The sequence below is a fragment of the Oncorhynchus kisutch genome, linkage group LG2 (assembly GCF_002021735.2).
Source record: "Oncorhynchus kisutch isolate 150728-3 linkage group LG2, Okis_V2, whole genome shotgun sequence".
In the NCBI taxonomy this organism is placed as follows: Eukaryota; Metazoa; Chordata; class Actinopteri; order Salmoniformes; family Salmonidae; genus Oncorhynchus; species Oncorhynchus kisutch.
The window spans coordinates 49,054,037-49,075,907 of NC_034175.2; the positions used below are offsets into that span (position 1 = coordinate 49,054,037).

The 21,871-nt window shown below is 44.9% G+C and overlaps 1 protein-coding gene across 1 annotated transcript in view; it reads left to right on the forward strand.

The window, feature by feature from the left end:
- The window catches only part of LOC109904369 (Krueppel-like factor 7), a 73,032-nt gene extending 60,048 nt beyond the window's left edge, over positions 1 to 12,984 (forward strand). Inside the window, exon 4 of the mRNA XM_031796390.1 lies at positions 5,941 to 12,984. Within this exon, the coding sequence (XP_031652250.1) occupies positions 5,941 to 5,992 (52 nt within the window). The 3' untranslated portion in view covers positions 5,993 to 12,984. The remainder of the gene's footprint in view (positions 1 to 5,940) is intronic.
- The last annotated feature ends 8,887 nt before the right edge of the window (positions 12,985 to 21,871 follow it).

Sequence of the window (21,871 nt, forward strand, 5' to 3'; positions counted from 1 at the left end):
GAGAGAGAGAGAGAGAGACAGAGAGAGAGACAGAGAGACAGAGAGACAGAGAGAGAGAGAGAGCGCGACATCAACCAAACAAACCAGCTTGGGCATACAGAGGCACTCTTTAATTTTCTTACAGCAACCACAGTGTGACACTTATCAGACCTCTGTCCTGCTGGAGACACAAAGGCAGCCCTTTGTCTGAAGACAGCAGTGTGTGTGTGTGTGTGTGTGTGTGTGTGTGTGTGTGTGTGTGTGTGTGTGTGTGTGTGTGTGTGTGTGTGTGAGGGCACATGTATATTAGCGTGGAGCTCTGAGTGATAAGCTGTCAGGTGACAATAGCGGGAAGCCGTCACCCTGTCTGAATCCCAAATGACACCCTATTCCTTTATAGTGCACTACTTTTGACCAGAGCCCTAGTCAAAAGTGGTGCACTGTACAGGGAATAGGGTGCTATTTGGGACAGATACCCCTGTTTTTCCACACGCAAGCTGCAATCCCCCTGCAGAAGGGGACTGCTTTACAAAGCCCACCACCTCCCTTCCTCCTCCTCCTCCACACACACACACAGACACACACACACACACGCGCACTCCCCAAATCCACCCCACTATAAGCCTAAACACTGATCCAAGACCAGACATAGCCACTGTGCATAATGCCCCATAGCCCCAATCAAGCCCACAACACTGACTAACCAGGGGGAGTGCATCATCAAATCTGTGTTCCAACACTCATTACCAGAATGTATCCTGGCTATTGGCTAACAATGGGGCTATTTGGATCGGGCCTGCTATTGTTAGGATAATTGACAGGTCCAGATGCCAGGCCTACTTTAGACACACACAGCCTCCAGCCTCTTGGATGTGAGCTAAGCCAGCCATTCAGGCAGGCAACCAGTTCACACACACACAAACATTCACTCTCTCTCTCACACACACACGCCCACTGCAAACACACACATACACACACACACTCAAACGTGCTTCCTCGGACCCAAGGGGACTCTAATTGGACCTTCCTGGTTCCTCTAGTTTGGGTTTTAAACCTAACCCCTTCCAGAACACTGCTGGAGTCTACTAATCTTACTGGAGTGTATTATGCATGTTCTACTGGCACACACACACACACACACACACACACACACACACTGTATATTCACACACACACACAAAAACTCCCACACACACGGCTCTGGCACAGAAATGAAGTGACATAAATTAAAGCAGGGAAGGAAGGAAGGAAATGCAAGGAGCAGCACTGCAGTGTGTGTGTGTGTGTGTGTGTGTGTGTGTGTGTGTGTGTGTGTGTGTGTGTGTGTGTGTGTGTGTGTGTGTGTGTGTGTGTGTGTGTGTGTGTGTGTGTGTGTGTGTGTGTGTGTGTGCGTGCGTGCGTGCGTGCGTGTGTGTGATAAAGAACACCAGTAGGGGTGCTGGCTGGATCAATATCTATAACTCATCTGCTGATTATGTCTTAGTAGTATTTCACACACACACACTGGGACTCTGCTGTAAAATGGCTGCCAACACATTGAGTGTGAATGAGATGACAGTGGATGCATCCCAAATGGCACCCTATTCCCAATATAGTACATTACTTTTGATCTGGGCCCATAGGACTCTGGTCAAAAGTAGTGCACGTTATCGGAAATATGGTGTCATTTTGGACACATCCAGTGTTTGAGGCTGAACCATCAGCGCGTCTTAAAAGCCCATCCATATGATTTCCTTGTTTACATTGTTCTCTGAAACAAAATAAGATAAATATGGACGATAATGCATTAAGTATCTGTCCCTCTCTTCTGTCGTCGTCAACAGTTTTATTCAAACTGTGGACTGGGGTTGAGTCCCAAATGGCACCCTATCCCCTGCATAGTGCACTACTTTGGCCTAGAGCCCCATGGGCCCTGGTCAAAAGGAGTGCACTACAAAGGCAATAGGGCACCGTTTGGGACGCAGGCTGACACAGAGGTTAACTCAACCCAGTCTTCTGCTAGGCCTTTGAAGCGTTTTGTGAGTGACGCGACCATCAAACAGGCACGTTGATCTCCCCTCTGTGAGGCAGCCTGTTCAGGCGCCTTAGGGAACGCCTGGCTACAGTAGATGGGCCAGGAGGAACTCACTGCTGTGTTACCACATTGCCATCAGAATGGGAGGAAGTTTAACAGTAAATACAGTCAGTGTGTTGAGCTTTCAGCCTCTCTCTGAGCCTTTCTGATACACACACACACACACACACACACACATACACACATGATCGTGTGCGCACACACTCACGGACAGGCACGTCATTAATCCTGCCTAATCAAGCTGGGACCCCCTGCAGGGCGAGGCAGAGGGGTAGAGGGGCGGAGGGGTACGGCAGGGGGGAGACAGGGGCGTACCAGCTGGTGTGGCGGCCCCTGACAGTGACTCGGACGGCCATCTGTCCAGTGGAACTTACTCAGCCCCCACTGGCCCTCTCTAGCAGACACACACATAGACTAGACAGGTACAACATAGACGGTTGAAAGGGAAGAAGGGAGAGCTAATACAGGAAGTTGTGATGGAAGGAGAGAGAGATGTTGAAAAAGAGAAGACAGTAAATGAAAGAGATTTTGCCAGAAGTCTTGAATTGCAACCTGCGTCTGGTCTGCCCTATGATCCCAAAGTGTCACTTATAATGGTTGATGGAAAGGTATAGACGAGGTGGACAGAAAGCGAGAGAGAGGAGGACTGAAGTGCAGCTTTCTCTTTCATAACCAAATCTTGTGTTGTGTTCTTCCACCACCTGTATACACCACGGCTAGCTGGAGAAATAACGTGTCCTAGTCTTAGTTATGTCTGGAGAGAGAGAGACACCTCCTTTGGATTTACATTGTAGAGCTGTCTGTGGACAAATTAATAATGGATACAGCCGTCGGCAAATTGAATTTTTCATTCCTCAGTTCACTCTCCCACATTTTGTTTTCCAGCTTGCTTTATTCACATCTGTTGTGATTCATTTTATTGCTTTGCATGAGTGTAATACGATAATCGACCCTTAAAGGACATGTGGCGTATATTCTCCCTGTCTGCTGTTATGTATCACCCTCAACAGTAGCAGTAACCAGTGAGTTGAATGGATTAGTACCGAAACAGGCCTACGGGCCGTTGCTCCCTCCACCCTCCTCTTCTGCCATGACTCAAACGCTGCATAACTAATAAGGGCTTGGCTTTCTGCGATAGTATTTCACCTCTAGCTGTGGTGTAAGTCTGCAGAACTGCATAAGTCAGGGATCTTGATTTGCGGCTGCGTTTTGGAGAATTATCGCTCATGCTCTTTAATAAACGAAAGAGAAGGAGCAATCCGGTTGCTGATTTGGCATGTCCTCATTTTATAACGTTCAGTTGCTAATGTGAGAAAAATGAAGCGAGATGTCATTTATTATTTGGTATTCCTAAGGGACAAATGTTGTTTTTCTGTCATTGCGTGTCTGATCCTCACTCTGTCCGTTTTACACAGAGCCTTGTTTTCTCACACACACACTAGCTGCTGATCTAGAATCACTAAACACAGATTATTATACACATTTCTTTCTGTTTCATATGCACCTCTGCAAGGGTTTGTCATTTGGGATCAGCAGCAGGAGAGCACAGTCTGTTCTAGCATGGTAACATATCACTGATTTCTACAGAGATTATCGGAGTGTCCATTCCAACCTCAACAGTTCTCCAGCCAACATCTGGATGTCCTGTACTGTTTCAAATCTGCGCATCCATCTAGCTAAAGGCACAGATCAGTCATGCTTCCCGACTACCTTTCTGAATGCGTAACAATTTGTACCTACTGTCTATTGATCAAAATCAAATCAAATTTGATTTGTCACGTGTGCCGAATACAACAGGTGCAGACCTTACAGTGAAAGCGCTTAACCCACAATGCTTAACCCACAATGCAGTTTTAAGAACAAAAGTGTTAAGAAAGTATTTACTAAAATAAACTGAAGTAAAAAAAAACGTAATTAAAACATTTAAAATAAAATGAGACAAATAGAAAAATAAGAAAAAATGAAAGAGCAACAATAAAATAACAGTAGCAAGGCTATATACAGGGGGTACCGGTACAGAGTCAATGTGCGGGGTCACAGATTAGTCGAGGTAATATGTACATGCAGGTAGAGGTAAACGCAACTATGCATGGATAATAAACAGAGAGTAGCAGCGTAAAAATGGGGGTGGGGGATAATGCAAATAGTCCGGGTAGCCATTTGATTAGCTGTTCAGGAGTCTTATGGCTTGGGAGTAGAAGCTGTTAAGAAGCCTTTTGGACCTAGTGTTCCGGTACCACTTGCCGTGCGGTAGCAGAGAGAACAGTCTATGACTAGGGTGGCTGGAGTCTTTGGACATTTTTTGGGCCTTCCTCTGACACCACCTGGTATAGATGTCCTGGATGGCAGGAGGCTTGGCCCCTTGTACTGGGCCTTCCTTTGACACCACCTGGTATAGAGGTCCTGGATGGCAGGAAGCTTGGCCGCTTGTACTGGGCCGTACACACTACCCTCTGTAGCGCATTGCCATCGGAGGCCGAGCAGTTACCATATCAGGCTGTGATGCAACCGGTCAGGATGCTCTCGATGGTGCAGCTGTAGAACCTTTTGAGGATCTGAGGACCCATGGTAAATCTTTTCAGTCTCCTGAGCGGGAATAAGCTTTGTTGTGCCCTCTTCATGACTGTCTTGGTGTGTTTGGACCATGTTAGTTTGTTGGTGATGTGGACACCAAGGAATTTGGGTAAATGAATAGCATTCTCACATAGGTGTTCCTTTTGTCCAGGTGGGAAAGGGCAGTGTGGAGTGCAACAGAGATGGCATCATCTGTGGATCTGTTGGGGCAGTATGTAAATTGGAGTGGGTCTAGGGTTTCTGGGATAATGGTGTTGATGTGAGCCATGACCAGCCTTTCAAAGCACTTCATGGCTATAGATGTGAGTGCACGGGTTGGTAGTCATTTAGGCAGATTACCTTTGTGTTCTTGGGCACAGGGACTATGGTGGTCTGCTTGGAACATGTAGGTATTACAGAATCAGTCAGGGACATGTTGAAAATGTCAGTGAAGAGACTTACCAGTTGGTCAGCGCATGCTCGGAGTACACGCCCTGCAGCCTTGTGAATGTTGACCTGTTTAAAGGTCTTCATCGTGTCATCCATTGGTTACTGAGAGAGTGATCACACAGTCGTCCGGAGCAGCTGATGCTCTCATGCATTCTTCAGTGTTGCTTGCCTCGAAGCGAGCATAGAAGTTATTTAGCTCATCTGGTAGACTCATGTCACTGAGCAGCTCATTGCTGTTCTTCCCTTTGTAGTCCGTAATAGTTTGCAAGACCTGCCACATCCGACGAGCATCGGACCCAGTGTAGTACGACTCGATCTTAGTCCTGAATGGACGCTTTGCCTGTTTGATGGTTCATCAGGAAGGTATAGCAGGATTTCTTATAAGCATCCGGGTTAGAGTCCAGCTCCTTGAAAGCAGCAGCTCTACCCTTTAGCTCAGTGCGGATGTTGCCTGTAATCCATGGTTTCTGGTTGGGGTGTGTACATATGGTGACTATGGGGACGACATCATCGATGCACTTATTGATGAAGCCAGTGACTGATGAGATATACTCCTCAATGCCATCAGAAGAATCCCACAACATATTCTAGTCTGTGCAAGCAAAACAGTCTTAGCTTAGCATCTGTGTCATATGACCACTTCCTTATTGAGTGAGTCACTGGTTCTTCTTGCTTTAGTTGTTGCTTGTAAGCAGGAACCAGGAGGATAGAGTTATGGTCAGATTTGCCAAATGGAGGGCGAAGGAGAGCTTGGTATGAGTCTCTGTATGTGGAGTAAAGGTGGTCTAGAGTTTTTTGTCCTCTGGTTGCACATGACATGCATTTAACATGCCAACTGTTATTGAGTAGATTTTGACAACCTCTCTTTTATTCCTTCTCTCCAGGTGTTTCTCCAGGTCAGACCACTTGGCCCTGCACATGAAGAGGCACATCTAAGGGAGCGAGAGGAGGAGAGCGAGGAAGAAGAGAGGGAGAAGGAGAGATAGAAGGAGAGAATAAGTAAGCAGGATGGAAGACGAACCACACAGCAGCTTCGGCTCTCACCATCCAGAGGCTGCCCCTGCCCTCATAGACCCACCTAAGACCTGACACCAGGAGCAAGGCACTATGGGAGATGACACGCTGGATAGACGGACGCCACGACTCCAGACAGACGGCTGGTCGGCGAGGACGGATGGAGTGATGGAGTGACGGAGTGAAAGAGTCGAGGAGCAGCTTGTTTTTTTATTCACACTTCCATGATTCACACTTCTACTCAACAGTCTACAACCAATTCTCTTTCATCGTGTCATCCGATTAGCCATGCCTTGTCCAATCAGGGTTGGGAACTCACACACTGCCAAACCAATCCGCTAATCCAGTTACGACCCATTTACACTCCAATGTTTCTTTTCTGTACATTTAAACTATGGAGCAACTTGGGAAAGGAAATGGTTCACCCAGAATTATGAACTGCTTTCCTTTGACACGCCAAACGTCAGTGACTTGCAGAAGTAACAATGGGCCACACAAACCAACAATAACTATTGGCCATTTTATTCTGGTGTGCTGTTTCCCAACCCCATCCCAATTTGTGTCTCTTGTATAGGAACCCACAAACTGCAGCTATATGTCAACCCTCAGCAAGCTATACCGTGTGAAATAACAACAATGCCAAAATAGTGAGACGAGGGAGACCAATGGAACTAGTGGGCAATCCGCCAGTGGCGCCGCCTGTCTGTGGGAGTAGGGTCTGACACTTCCAGAGAGTGAGCTCTGTGACCCACAGGCACCTTGCTGTGGATCTCTCAGGCTCTCCTGTAGGAGGCGCTCTGCTCTTCTCGCTCAGCTTCACTCCTGCCACCTCACAGGCAACAACTAACAAATGCGCAGCGACACTTTCTTGCCTTTGTTTTTTAAAGACAATTAATTATTACTATTATTATTAAGAATGATGGTCTGTTTTCTTTCAGCTGAAATTTCTTAAAAATTCACTGAATGAAAAAAACTAAAACATTTTAAGTACAAACGAGAAAGAATGTGCACATATGGCAGGAAGGGAGGAACATCGAACGAACGCACCCCGGCCCGTAAACACAGGCTAAACTCAGTACCTGCTATTTAGCACTCACAGTTAAGGAGATAAAAAAAATAATAAAAAGAAATCACAAGAAACTCTGAAAGAAAAAGGATTTGTATTGTTGGCCTGAAATGAAAGAGAAGGACCTCTGTTTTCCACTCTGTGTTTTTCTCCTGTGTGATACTAAAAACAAACCTTGGCGTGACCTTCGAGGCATCAGCACCAAACCAGGGCCAAAACACAACATAAAACTGGAAATGGTATTTTTGCTTTGTTTGTGTGGATTCTGGAAATACACCTTGGAACCCCCTACCTCCTCCAGTATGGCGGGGGAGGGGCCTGGGAGGCTGGTCTGCTGTGACCACACACCCTATTTGGGAGACTAGGAACTTGATAGGCTACTGAACATGAACCTGGGACTAAAGACACCCAACTCTCTGGGTAGTAGAAAGGACAACATGGCCTCATCAGCCCAGAGAGACTTGCCTGTTTCGTATCCATTGTCTGCACTGACTTTTTCAATGTTATCTGTGCTTTTTTTTCATAAAGTATACAACAAAAACTGAAAAAAAGAATACAAAGGAGAAAAAAAAACTGCATAAAAATAATGAATAAAAAATGTAAAAATCTGTCTCTCACACACTCACACCATACACACCATCACACTCACACACTCACACACTCACACCATACAGACACAAATACAACCACACACAGAACAGTTTCTTTGCTCATGGCTCCACTTTGAGATAAGACTCAAATAATGATTTAGTTCATGAACAGAGTTGGAAAACGAAACACTGCATGGCAGCCTCTCACACACACACTCAGATCGCTTCCCGGAATTATTTGTTCTGCTCCAAATTTTTCCCTGTAAGATTTTTTGCAATTGTTGTTTTGTAAAAGACTATCTTATTCCGCTGGAGGTAATGGCTTTGAAATGAGAAAACAAGCTTGTTCTCATGTTCAATCAATCACCACAAATCAGGCCTAGGTCTCTCAGTCTCTGTATGTTAACAATCAGCTTCTACACCATGGGACCAGATTCCTCACCTGTATGCCCCAGATCTATGAAGTCCTACATACCCTTGCAATCAGGGCATTAATACCAACACCACTATCACTAATACTGTCACTATTACTGTACCACTTCCTTCCCCTCTCGCATACACACCCACTCTGGCCTCCTCACACCAGTTGTAATGGTTGCTTTATCAGAGAAGATGCCATTACTGTCTCTATAGTAACGTTTATGTATCAGCCATGCCAGAATCTCACAGACGATCCCAGAGCTGCCCTCAGGTGGGCCGGTGGAGCTCCGAACAATCAATACCAAAAACGTCCAGCATGGAACTACCCTGGAGCCAGGCAGGGTCTGGAACAGAACACACCGGTATCTGGGAAGTGGACCGCCTCCACACCAGGCCTATTGGCACCACTGGCGCAGCAGCAGCTCTTTCTCTACAAACACAAACACAGTGTCTCGGCAACAAAAAGACGAAGTGAAACAAGAGATTAAGATGATCTTTGTGTTTTGCGTCCACTTTTTAGTTGGAACTTCTTTCTTATTGTTTGGTTTTAACGCTACAGTGATAATTGTTTTATTGCCATGGTGGATGATGCAAGGTAATGCCAAAATTTGAGAAATGCAGGGGGATTTGTTTCTATTACGCCCCCCCCCTCCCCCTCCCCTTCAACGTACAATCATATGGGGTTTGTTTGTGGCACTTTTTGCCGGAATTGCAATGGTATGTCTGTGTGTGTCCCAATGCGAGCTATAGCACGGCACATCCTTAGGGTACATTGTGAATCTAATCTGCATTGTGAGAAAGAATACTACTACCGGTAGACTGGTTTGAAATGAACAGTGTGGGAGACTGGGATTGTACTGTATGTTGGTTGATTCATTCACTTTAGGAGAGCTTATAATCTGTCTAACATTAACTGACAATAATGTATTTGTTTTAGTTTTGTTTCTGACATTTTCTTTTCTTTACGAACCACACAAATCACATTCATTTGGGATCATAGAGCTGAATGATGTAAAAACAAACACTCAAACTCAAAAAACCATACACCATGCACTTCACTGGCACTTCAAATAGGTTCAAAAACATGAAAACTCTTCAAGCACTCTTATGTTCTAGTAGACGTTCACTTCTGGTTGTAGCCATTTCTACGGCTTCCACTGCAGCAAAGCCTGCTGGGTAACAGAAAATGGATACTGTGGTCATGGTAATTTAGCCCGTAACAGGCCTGCATGCTAAAAAGATAGCAGCACACAGTTTAAATCCAAATTAGCCCAACTTTAGTCCTCTTGCGTACACACTGACAGGTCTAAAACCTCACTTCAAATGAAAAGTCCTATTCTATTTCAGTCCTGTGGCATTCTCACCAGAAGAAGTTAGCTAGGCCCCTTTCCCTTTCCCTCGCCTGTTAAAACACTGCTTGCTGTCATGGAGATGCTCCTCTGTATAGTTTCCTGGCCACTAGTATCCCACAGCTCTGATTAGCATTAGCGCAGCAGGCTACTCTGTGGAGGCTCCTCTAGTCTCTCCAGTCGCACTCCACTAATGAGAAAGGCTTTTGGTCACAGGGAAACAGATCTGGGGGAAAAAACATCAGGGACCGCGAGCCAAAATGGTTTCATTTCAACGGTCCACAGTACTGTTATGAAACCAGTGTGGAATCTGCCACAGAACAAACAAGAGTACATTAGCAGCAGCTTATCGTAAAGCCAGAGAGATATATATTTATTTGAGAAAGTGATCGAAATTGAAGAGATATTTTTTGACAAAGAGAAAAAAAATGTTTACCCCAGGGATTAACCAAATGATGATGAAATTAGCCGTGCTTTTTATCTCATGGATTAGCGATTAAAATGAGATTATGATTAATCCTACAGGCCCTTATAGCTATTTACAACACAACCCCCCACTCCCCCTCCTTCTGCACTCTACAAGTGCCATTCTAATAGCCCTCTATCCCTCTCTCCATCTCTCCCTCTCTCTATAACCCCACAGAAGTGATCCATGCACAATCAACTGCAGGAATGCTGAACGCACACGTATACACTTTCGCCCAAAGATTTGTAGATTCACAAGTAAACTGCTGTGAATGAAAATAGAGAGAGAGTAAGAGAGAGCGAGAGAAAGAAAGAATGAACTCGTTTTACTGTCCACTACTATTCCCCCATTATTCCCCGCCTTCCACAACCCTGACCCAACCCTGACCCAACTTCTTCCTGCATTACAATCTCTTGTCTGGTGTTCAGTGTGGCCGAACTCATGGTCCATTCATGGTTGTAAAATATGGTTGTGTAGTCTCTTTAGGGTGCCCAATTCAAGGGTGACTTAACTAGCAGCCTACCAATTCTAATGTAGACTTAGTTCAATTAGCTTCTTAGTACAGTGCAACATAGTACAGTGGAGTGTAATATTTCAAACTGTCATGTCTGAGGTGGACCGTCGAGTCTCTGTTAGGTTAACTGTTGCCTGCGAAAACCATCCCAAGAACGATTGCATCATACACCTACCTTAAGCATTCCCGAAACTTGAAGCCTCACACGTTCGGTCCCCATGAGGTAGGGTTGTCACTTTGGTGAGGCTTCTGGCAGCTTTGTAGATAGATACATTAGTAGCTCTTCAACTCAATGAGCTCGTATGGGTAGTGACTGGTTTACAGTGGGTCTGATAACAGTTCTGTAGGCCACTAGAATGTCCATAGACATTAGACATTAGTCGTTAGACCTACTGTAGACCCATTTTAACCACAACACTTTAGGTGGAACTTAAAGGGTATTGTGCACTACTAGGCAACAGTGCTTCAGCATTTCGACTCCTACATACATCTCACACACTCTTTTAATGTTCCTGTTGTTCTATCTTCTCAAGCATACCATTTCACTACATGAACTTACTGCGCACACTCCATAGTGTACCTACTTACTTAATGCTAGCATAGTCTGTTGGAGCACTCAAATGTCAAATATCCACATAACATGTTGTGACACTTCCTGATGCACTTAACCACAAGAACCAATAAGGTAGCTCCTTTTTAGTTTTTAGCCAATCACACTAATAGGTTATTAGCATGATATAGGCCCTCTACTGTCATTAAACAGCCAATGGCAACTGGGCATGGTAAGATAATGTTGGACAGTTGTTTTGACAGTTCAAGTGGTTCTGTTCATTGCCATGTAACAGGTGACTAATTTGGTCCTGTTTGGGATGTTGAAACTCATGGTTCTTTTTGTTGTACATCTGCATCAGGGAGTGTGTCTGTATCTGCTGTGTTTGTCCATAATTGATGTGTCAGTATATAAGGGATTGACAAAACTCTTCCCCCCTGTCTCTGTATCCCTCCACCTCACACCTTCTTTCCCTTTGTCCCCCAATCCTTATCCATCCAACTCTGGGGCCCAGGCATCACACTCTGACATGTGCTGTTAGTGGAAGATACATCTTGATAAATGTTGATTCATCTCTATGGCTTTGTCTTCATGAGGTGTTGGACATGTGTCAAGTTCAGGAGGTGAGTTAGAGTACTTGACTTTATATTCTATTTACCCTCTGCTAAGTGGAGAGTCTCATGGCCAGACAGACAGAACCAGGATGTGTAGCTGTAATAACTATCCTCAGTCAAGGGGCCACACATAGAAATAGAATTACTCAAATTCCAATCTAATTCTATTTCTATTGGGGCACCCACCCAGCCAACAACACACCTCAGCCTGTAGAGCAGAACTAAACCCACCAGTGCTTTTCTCAGACCGTCTACAGTACGGCTGAGCCTCCACAAGGTAGTCTAGTCCCAGTCCAGCCTCTACACCTGGTACATCTGTGGAAGCCCAGTGACACAGTGGGAACACCTTTTCCATTGTCACCTCTCTGTCATTTACTCCTTCTGCAGGGGCTCTATAATGCCAACAACACCATCACCTCTCCTTCCTTCCTACCAGACCCTGACCCCTCAACCTCTGCTCTTCCACCCCCCCTCCCGCCTTCCCTTCCTCCTTCCCTCCATCCCTCCCGCCCTCCCTTCCTCCCTCCTTATCCCTGCTCCTTCCCTCCCTCCTCACCCCTCCTGCCTCCCTCCCTCCCTCACCCCTCCTCCTTCCATCGCTCCCTCCCTCACCCCTCCTCCTTCCCTCCCTCCTCACCCCTGCTCCTTCCCTTCCTCCTCACCCCTCCTCCTTCCCTCCCTCCCTACCCCTCCTCCTTCCCTCCCTCCTCCTTCCCTCCCTCCCTACCCCTCCTCCTTCCCTCCCTCCCTCCTCACCCCTGCTCCTTCCTTCCTTCCCTCCTCACCCCTCCTCCTTCCCTCCCTCCTCACCCCTGCTCCCTCCCTCCCTCCTCACCCCTTCTCCTTCCTTCCCTCCCTCCTCACCCCTGCTCCTTCCCTTCCTCCTCACCCCTCCTCCTTCCCTCCCTCCCTACCCCTCCTCCTTCCCTCCCTCCCTCCTCACCCCTGCTCCTTCCTACCTTCCCTCCTCACCCCTCCTCCTTCCCTACCTCCTCACCCCTGCTCCTTCCCTCCCTCCTCACACCTCCTCCTTCCCTCCCTCCCTCCTGCCCCCCTTCCTCCTGTCATTGTCATGGTCATTTCCTTTTCAGTTTTCTCTTGGGTTCTTTTTCTCCTTGTTTTTATTTTTGCTGTACAAAGTGTTGAAAAATATTATTATTTGTATTATATGATGTTAGTATGGTAATGTTCTTTATTAAGGAAGAAGAAAACTTTATTTTTGTTACTGGTCTGTTTCATAATTCTTTTTTAAATTGGTATTGTAAGATATCTATGCAAGAACTGTTCAGTGGAGCATTTTTATTTAAGAATGTAATACAGTATGTGTAATAAATGGTAGAATCTGGCTCTGGCTGGCATTTTGTGTTTCTGCTGCATGCGTTTACAACCGACAACAAATGACCATTGATATACTTTAGTGTAGAAACACCTCGCTGCTCCCATACAGTGTAACTCCTAACCTCTTCTCTGAGAGTCTCATTATAAAGACCTCTGACTATATCTAAGAATGAGGAATACAGCCTAACAATGGCTCCTTGCACCGGCGCTCAAACCACTTCCATTGTGCAGAGCAGCACATTATTCTGACTAGGTAATGGCTGACTGAGAAATAAGGTTTAGTCGTTAGAGAGAGCGAGAGAGCGACCGCCATAACCATAGAACCATTTCCCCCGCAATTCCGAGCTTTATTATTACAAATGAGAGAATCTCATGAATATCTATGGCCCACCAACATGTAAAATGTCTCTCAGGGGTTCAGTGTGTGAGTAACATATTCCTTAATTAGGGCAGTTACTAACTCGTCAATGACTGAGCCTGAGCCGCCATTTACAGAGCCAGCCCATCCCGCGCCCATGACTTTCAGATTAAAAGGGGTAATCGAATAACTAATGGATAATTAGGGAGCAATTATGTAGAAGAAAAGGGGTCTTATACAGCATATCAATTCACAGTAAATGTCCCTTGGTGAGAGAGGAGATTTTGCTGTCAGATTTCTCAGTCATTGCTAATTTCCCTAATTGAAATGGACACTGTCATCAAGCCAGTAGTTTCAACAGTAGGTCTGCATCCCAAATAGGCCCATGAGCCCTGGTCAAAAGAAGTGCACTGTATAGGGAATAGGGTGCCATTTGGGAGGCACACTAGGTCAGGTCTTCACGTCTCTGACATTCTAGCTACGTCGTTGTCTTCCTGTTAAGTGCCATGACCACATGGTTTATGATGTTGCTTACGCATCAACTGCCCACTTGACATTCTTTTACAGCCAGCCATTAAAAAAACATTTTCCAATGCCCCTTCCCTTCGCCTATGTAGGGGAAATACAGTTGAAGTCGGAAGTTTACATACATTCAGGTTGGAGTCATTAAAACTACTTTTTCAACCACACCACAAATTTCTTGTTAACAAACTATAGTTTTGGCAAGTTGGTTAGGACATCAACTTTGTGCATTACAAGTAATTTTTCCAACAATTGTTTACAGAGAGATTATTTCACTTATAATTCACTGTATCACAAATCCAATGGGTCAGAAGTTTACATACATTAAGTTGACTGTGCCTTTAAACAGCTTGGAAAATTCCAGAAAATGATGTCATTGCTTTAGAAGCTTCTGATAGGCTAATTGACATAATTTGAGTCAATTGGAGGTGTACCTGTGGATGTATTTCAAGGCCTACCTTCAAATTCAGTGCCTCTTTGCTTGACATCATGGGAAAATCAAAGAAATCAGCCAAGACCTCAATTTCCAAACGCCTGAATGTACCACGTTCATCTGTACAAACAATAGTACGCAAGTATAAACACCATGGAACCACGCAGCCGTCATACCGCTCAGGAAGGAGACGCGTTCTGTCTCCTAGAGATGAACATACTTTGGTGCGAAAAGTGCAAATCAATCCCAAAACAACAGCAAAGGACCTTGTGAAGATGCTGGAGGAAACAGGTACAAAAGTATCTACAGTGGGGCAAAAAAGTATTTAGTCAGCCACCAATTGTGCAAGTTCTCCCACTTAAAAAGATGAAAGAGGCCTGTAATTTTCATTATAGGTACACATCAACTATGACAGACAAAATGAGAAACAAAATCCAGAAAATCACATTGTAGGATTTTTTATGAATTTATTTGCAAATTATGGTGGAAAATAAGTATTAAAATAACAAAAGTTTAGCTCAATACTTTGTTATACACGCTTTGTTGACAATGACAGAGGTCAAACGTTTTCTGTAAGTCTTCACAAGGTTTTCACACACTTGCTGGTATTTTGGCCCATTCCTCCATGCAGATCTCCTCTAGAGCAGTGATGTTTTGGGGCTGTTGCTGGGCAACACGGACTTTCAACTCCCTCCAAAGATTTTCTATGGGGTTGAGATCTGGAGACTTGCTAGGCAACTCCAGGACCTTGAAATGCTTCTTACGAAGCCACTCCTTCGTTGCCTGGGCGGTGTGTTTGGGATCATTGTCATGCTGAAAGACCCAGCCACGTTTCATCTTCAATGCCCTTGCTGATGGAAGGAGGTTTTCACTCAAAATCTCACGATACATGGCCCCATTCATTCTTTCCTTTACACGGATCAGTCGTCCTGGTCCCTTTGCAGAAAAACAGCCCCAAAGCATGATGTTCCCACCCCTATGCTTCACAGTAGGTATGGTGTTCTTTGGATGCAACTCAGCCTTCTTTGTCCTCCAAACACGACGAGTTGAGTTTTTACAAAAAAGTTATATTTTGGTTTCATCTGACCATATGACATTCTCCCAATCTTCTTCTGGATCATCCAAATGCTCTCTAGCAAACTTCAGATGGGCCTGGACATGAACTGGCTTTAGCAGGGGGACACGTCTGGCACTGCAAAATTACGTGGATATATTGAAGCAACATCTCAAGACATCAGTCAGGAAGTTAAAGCTTGATCGCAAATGGGTCTTCCAAATGGACAATGACCCCAAGCATACTTCCAAAGTTGTGGCAAAATGACTTAAGGACAACAAAGTCAAGGTTTTGGAGTGGCCATCACAAAGCCCTGACCTCAAACCTATAGAAAATTTGTGGGCAGAACTGAAAAAGCGTGTGCGAGCAAGGAGGCCTACAAACCTGACTCAGTTACACCAGCTCTGTCTGGAGGAATGGGCCAAAATTCACCCAACTTATTGTGGCAAGCTTGTGGAAGGCTACCTGAAACGTTTGACCCAAGTTAAACAGTTTAAAGGCAATACTACCAAGTACTAATTGAGTGTATGTAAACTTCTGACCCACTGGGAATGTGATGAAAGAAATAAAAACTGAAGTAAATCATTCTCTCTACTATTATTCTGACATTTCACATTCTTAAAATAAAGTGGTGATCCTAATTGACCTACGACAGGGAATTTTTTCTAGGATTAAATGTCAGGAATTGTGAAAAACTGAGTTGAAATGTATTTGACTAAGGTGTATGTAAACCTCCGACTTCAACTGTATGTGCATATTAAGACATCCTGCAAGCATTTAACTTGAAGTATACATTTAGGAGAGCTAAGAGCTGCTTGGCATAACATGGCTCTGATCCAAAACAATGAACTGTTATCACTGATCGGGTGTGACATTTCCGAGCATACTAATCCAAACTTGTCCAGCTACAGTGAGCGATAAAACGAAGTGAATAAGCAGGTTCTAATCTTATTCATCACTGCTCAACACAGCTGCTGTGTTGTGTCAGTGACTGTACTACAGAAACCTATTGCTACTGACTCATCATCTCTCCCACCAGGAATAAACAGAAATGTGATGAATTGGCTGGCTGCATATTCCCAGATATCTCTGGAGGTCCATGTCAGCCACTTCCCCTGACCCACAAAACCTCATTGTCCAGTACAGGCCTGTAGTGTCCACTATGCAGAACAAAATCAAATATAATGTCTGGCATAAACTGTAATGCCCCCCCCCCAGACATTCTGAGATCTGGTATGTTGTCTCTGAATATATAGATAGTTTTGACCGACAGCAAGTCTCATCAATCCCACAGAAGAAAACATCTAAGTGAGTGAAACAGTGCCCCCCTGTCTTAGTATCTGTAGCCCATGTACAGTATCTGATGCTGTCTGGCCAAAAGGAATGTGACATGTCAAACACTTTTTGGCCAGACAGTATCAGATACATGGGCTACAGATACTAAGACAGAGGGGCACGGTTTGTCTCGTTCGGAAGCTTTCTCTGGTGAAATAGATTCAGCCTCTTTCGAATTGAAGGAATATGTTTGTTTCTATTTTTATTGTGAATTTGTTTTAGGAAGTCTGGCTGGCTTCCCTTGGCAGCCAAGAATACATGTCACTTTGTAGGATGAATGTCATTATACTTATGCTGTTTGTAATAGAGTGTGTGCACACATACTGTAGGAGGTCCCTTAAATGGACATTTGACCCCCTCAATGTCACGGTATAATTCCTTATATCAAATCCTGACCTTGAATACAAACACTGTATCAAGACTTTTGGAATTTATTCATTATTTATTTGAACAATAAAATGTACCAAACCTAAGCTGAAGCATTTCATGCATTGAATCATCATCATCATTCTATTAAAAAATATATACCTTGAATCGATTAAAGTTCAACATGTTATGGCCCCCCTAACACAACAATGGACATGGATGGCAGTAGGATGATGACCACAGCTAAATTAGTTAATGAAATATGTTCCCCATGCCTTTTTTTACAGCATAATAACAGTCCTAAAATTAGTGTGTTGGTTAAAGTGAAATTACGACACAGCGGTTATTATTTTAACATGCCTAAGCCCTGTGGTGGATGGCTGATTAAAAAAACAGGTAATTTAATTAACCAAGATGATAGAAGGAGATAATCCATAATTCGCAGTAAAGAGACCTCCTAGGCCTTTATGTGTTAGACTGATGCGGTGTGTGTGTGTGTGTGCGTGTGTGTGTGTGTACACAACTCCCAGAGCTATCTGCGTCTGCTGCTGGAAGTTGTAAACATTTCCAGGCCCTCCTCCCACAAGACTTCATCTAGAGAATAGAGGAAATGAAACACAAAACAGTGAAGATGCGAGTCAGAAAATTCCCCATGAGAAACTGTAGAATATATGAGGTCTGCAAAAATTCCAGCTCATCTCTGGGAAAGGGGGAATAGAGCTAGGAAAGGGGGAATAGAGCTAGGAAAGGGGGAATAGAGCTAGGAAAGGGGGAATAGAGCTAGGAAAGGGGGAATAGAGCTAGGAAAGAGGGGATATAGCTAGGAAAGGGGGGTAGAGCTAGGAAAGGGGGGATTTAGCTAGGAAAAGAGGGTAGAGCTAGGAAAGGGGGGATAAAGCTAGGAAAAGAGGGTAGAGCTAGGAAAGGGGGGATAAAGCTAGGAAAGGGGGAACAGAGCTAGGAAAGGGGGAATAGAGCTCGGAAAGGGGGAACAGAGCTTGGAAAGGGGGATAGAGCTAGGATGGAGGGTACAGAGCTTGGAAAGGGGGATAGAGCTAGGAAAGGGGGAACAGAGCTAGGAAAGGGGGATAGAGCTAGGAAAGGGGGGATAGAGCTAGGAAAGAGGGAACAGAGCTTGGAAAGGGGGATAGAGCTAGGAAAGAGGGAACAGAGCTAGGAAAGGGGGATAGAGCTAGGAAAGGGGGAACAGAGCTAGGAAAGGGGGAATAGAGCTTGGAAAGGGGGAACAAAGCTAGGAAAGGGGGAACAGAGCTAGGAAAGGGGGAATAGAGCTCGGAAAGGGGGAACAGAGCTAGGAAAGGGGGATAGAGCTAGGAAAGGGGGAACAGAGCTAGGAAAGGGGGAATAGAGCTCGGAAAGGGGGAACAGAGCTTGGAAAGGGGGATAGAGCTAGGAAAGAGGGAACAGAGCTAGGAAAGGGGGATAGAGCTAGGAAAGGGGGGATAGACAGAAAAGGGACTCATAGTAGGAGGAGAGGCATTCATCATATAGGTCTACTTGCAGAGATTACTTATCATGTAGTTATGGGAGGTTATTTAAAAAAAAATGTATTTTACCCCCTTTTCGTGGTATCCAATTGTTAGTAGTTACTTGTCTCATCGCTACAACTCCCGTACGGGCTCGGGAGAGACGAAGGTCAAAAGCCATGCGTCCACCGCACAAGCCGCACTGCTTCTTAACACAGCGCATCCAACCCGGAAGCCAGCACCAATGTGTCGGAGGAGACACTGTGCACCTGGTGACCTGGTTAGCGTGCACTCCCTAACCCGGACGACGCTAGGCCAATTGTGCGTGGCCCCACGGACCTCCCGGTCGCGGCCGGCTGCGACAGAGCCTGGCGCTGCGATGCAGTGCCCTAGACCACTGTGCCACACGGGAGGCCCTATGGGAGGTTATTTTTGATGCAGACTCAGCTATCTTTTTAGTTCTAATATAAAATATGAAATTCTCTACTGATATCTTCCTGGCATTTTGATTCCATAGTAGAACTTCCATGTGCTCTATATTGTACTCCACTGTACTGTAAAATTCCAATTCCATTTGAGAAAAATGAGCACTACCACAATCCATACAGTAGTCAGTCTTCCTGCCATGCTGCTATGTGCAGTCCCAGTCCCAGCAAGATGGATGGTTGTATTTTGCTGACCTTCCCCCTTCTGCTTTCTCTAAATATTACAGCAAGCTGGGTAAAAAATTGTGACACAATAAGGAGGAGGCAGATGCATTAAACACAGGAAGATAATATTCACTACATAGGGAGTATGCTGCGAGGGGGACGTGGGGGGGTATGGAGTATGGGGGGGCATGGAGGGTTATGAGGGTTGAGAGGGTCATGTGGCATATGTGGCTTGACACAGGAAGTGGCCCCTCTGGCAACAGGAAATGAGTGCAAATGTGTTATTTTAGTTCCTGTTTGCTCCAACAACACTCCACATCCCTCTGCCTTCTACTGAGGAGGATGCCCGGTGTGCTCATCTCCCATCCCATTGCCATTCGCTAGTTGGGCATGAATGAGAGGGAAACTAAATACATCCTGAACTTCACTTCCCCTGTAGTGCTGTGGGATGTGCTTCTGCACCAGACCCTTTAATTCTGGAGGTGAGTGGACAGCAAATCAACCAACACAACAACAAAAAATACTGAGCAGGTAGATTCAGACGCACATTTCTCACTCCAAAAAATGTATGTTTCAGAATGACAATGTACAAAATGTACTCTCTCTGATTCAAGCCAATAGGCATGGACGGCACCAGGTGTGGATTACTCATACTCAGTTGCTCACACACACAGGCCCCCCTGTCCCTTCCACTGTGACTTCCCCTGACCCTCCTAAGAATGGCAGGATGTAATGTCCCGATCCCACTACAGCCAGGAGCATACTGTCTCATAAACATTTAACCATCTGGCCATCCCACACGCATAGAACAGTTCACACACAACTATAAACACATACCGTATGCACACTCATCCTGCATACACACATACAAAAGGTCAAACACACACACAGCTCTTTACAACGGGATGGCTACAATCCACTGTGGCAATGTGATTCTGTTTTCATACCCCAGAGTGGTGGTAAACTGGGTACGGCTGTGTCTCCTCTCCTTTAATCTCCCTCTGTACAAACCCTTGGCTGCGACGTCCATGTTGAGTTTGGCAGCAGCCTGTAACAAGTCACTGTAAAACTGAAGCCCACAAGCAAGGACACAAAGGGAGAGACTGTGCTGAACAAATTGAAATGGTTGTTTAGCTGCTGAGCTATTCAACAAATGCATGTTCTGACTGAGAGGGACTCTGAGCCGGTTCCAGCAGTGAGCCCCCTAAACGGCCAAACAGCCTCCTTAGTGAGGTGGTCAGGGCTTGTTCTCTTATTCATATGTTGAATCCTTGTCTCAAGTTTCTACCCCTCAGCCTGCTTACAAAGTAAGTGGTCTGTAGCAGATATCAGAATCATGGTTATTGCCCTACAAGAGGAAAATCTTGTAAATCTATGTTATCGGGCCATGTCAGCTTGTTTTATCGTGTACATACAGTATAGTACACTGGCATATATATAGCATTTTTTGTGAAATTATTGATGGAAATGCTTAACATTATAATGAAAAATATGTGCTGGAAAGAGTAGTGAAAATCACACAACATGGTTTGGCTTGGCTAGATAGTGAGGAAAGGGTATTATCTGTAAAGGTTTGTTTGCTCTAAAGACTGGCCTATTTATCCAAGGGTCAGAGGTCAGACCTCCAGAGGACCAAGGGTCAGTGAAGGGTCACACTAAGCTGGAGAGCATTGGAAAAAAGTTCCCTGTCTAAATCCAGTCTAACTCACACAGATAAATTAGGCAATTACAGTGGCTATCTACAGGGCCAGAGACAATGCTCTATTTACCTTATCTCCCTGTTACAGGTACTCAAAGGGTCAAATGGTAAAATACACACACTCTAGCACACTCTGCATGGCTATCTCTACCTCTGTGTTTCTACTCTCTCTCTCTACCAATCCTATCTCTCTATCCTCCCTCTCCAATGATATCTCCCTCCCTGCCTCTCTCTCTCTCTCACACATATGCTTCCTGCCTCTTCCCTCTAGGAACCTTTTTACGAATCCAGCTGAGCTCAATCTTCCATTTCCTAAACTGCTAGAGTGATAACAATATGGCGGTGGGATGTGGGCTGAGGAGGATCACTGGACACTGGCTGAAAAGTATGAAGTATGTACAGGCTTCCCACACTGGGCTAGGAATGAACTGTAGCTGCATTCTGAGAACATAAGATCGAGCACTAGCAGGAATGGTTGAAATATTCTGTAATGACCATTGTATTGTTTATGTTCAACCCTATACTCTTTAGTGGTTTAGTGATGCCCCATCGACGACAACAATAAGGACATGTATTTTATTAAAAGTCTGTGAAAATACAAAATTACCACAGGCTCCATGAAGCGAATTTCAATATTCAAAGTTAAGAATCTTAAGGGTGAAAGGTAGTTCAACCATGTATCCCTCTCCATGCTCTCTCCCTGACTATACACTATAGGCTACTCACAACCCACACATATTGTTATCAAAATCCTCTTACCAAACAGAGAAGCCCTCAAGCAACACACCACGGCCTCTCATTTTAAAACAACATCTTCTACGGACTGACATCTAATCCGGTACATTGTAACATTATCATCTACACATTCTATGAAATAGCCAATCTGTGATATTGCTGACGAGCACTATAGCGCTATCAATGAGATTCAAAAAGCCAATAGTGGTGCTTACATGGCTATCTCTTTGTGGCTGGTCCACATTCACGTGATGT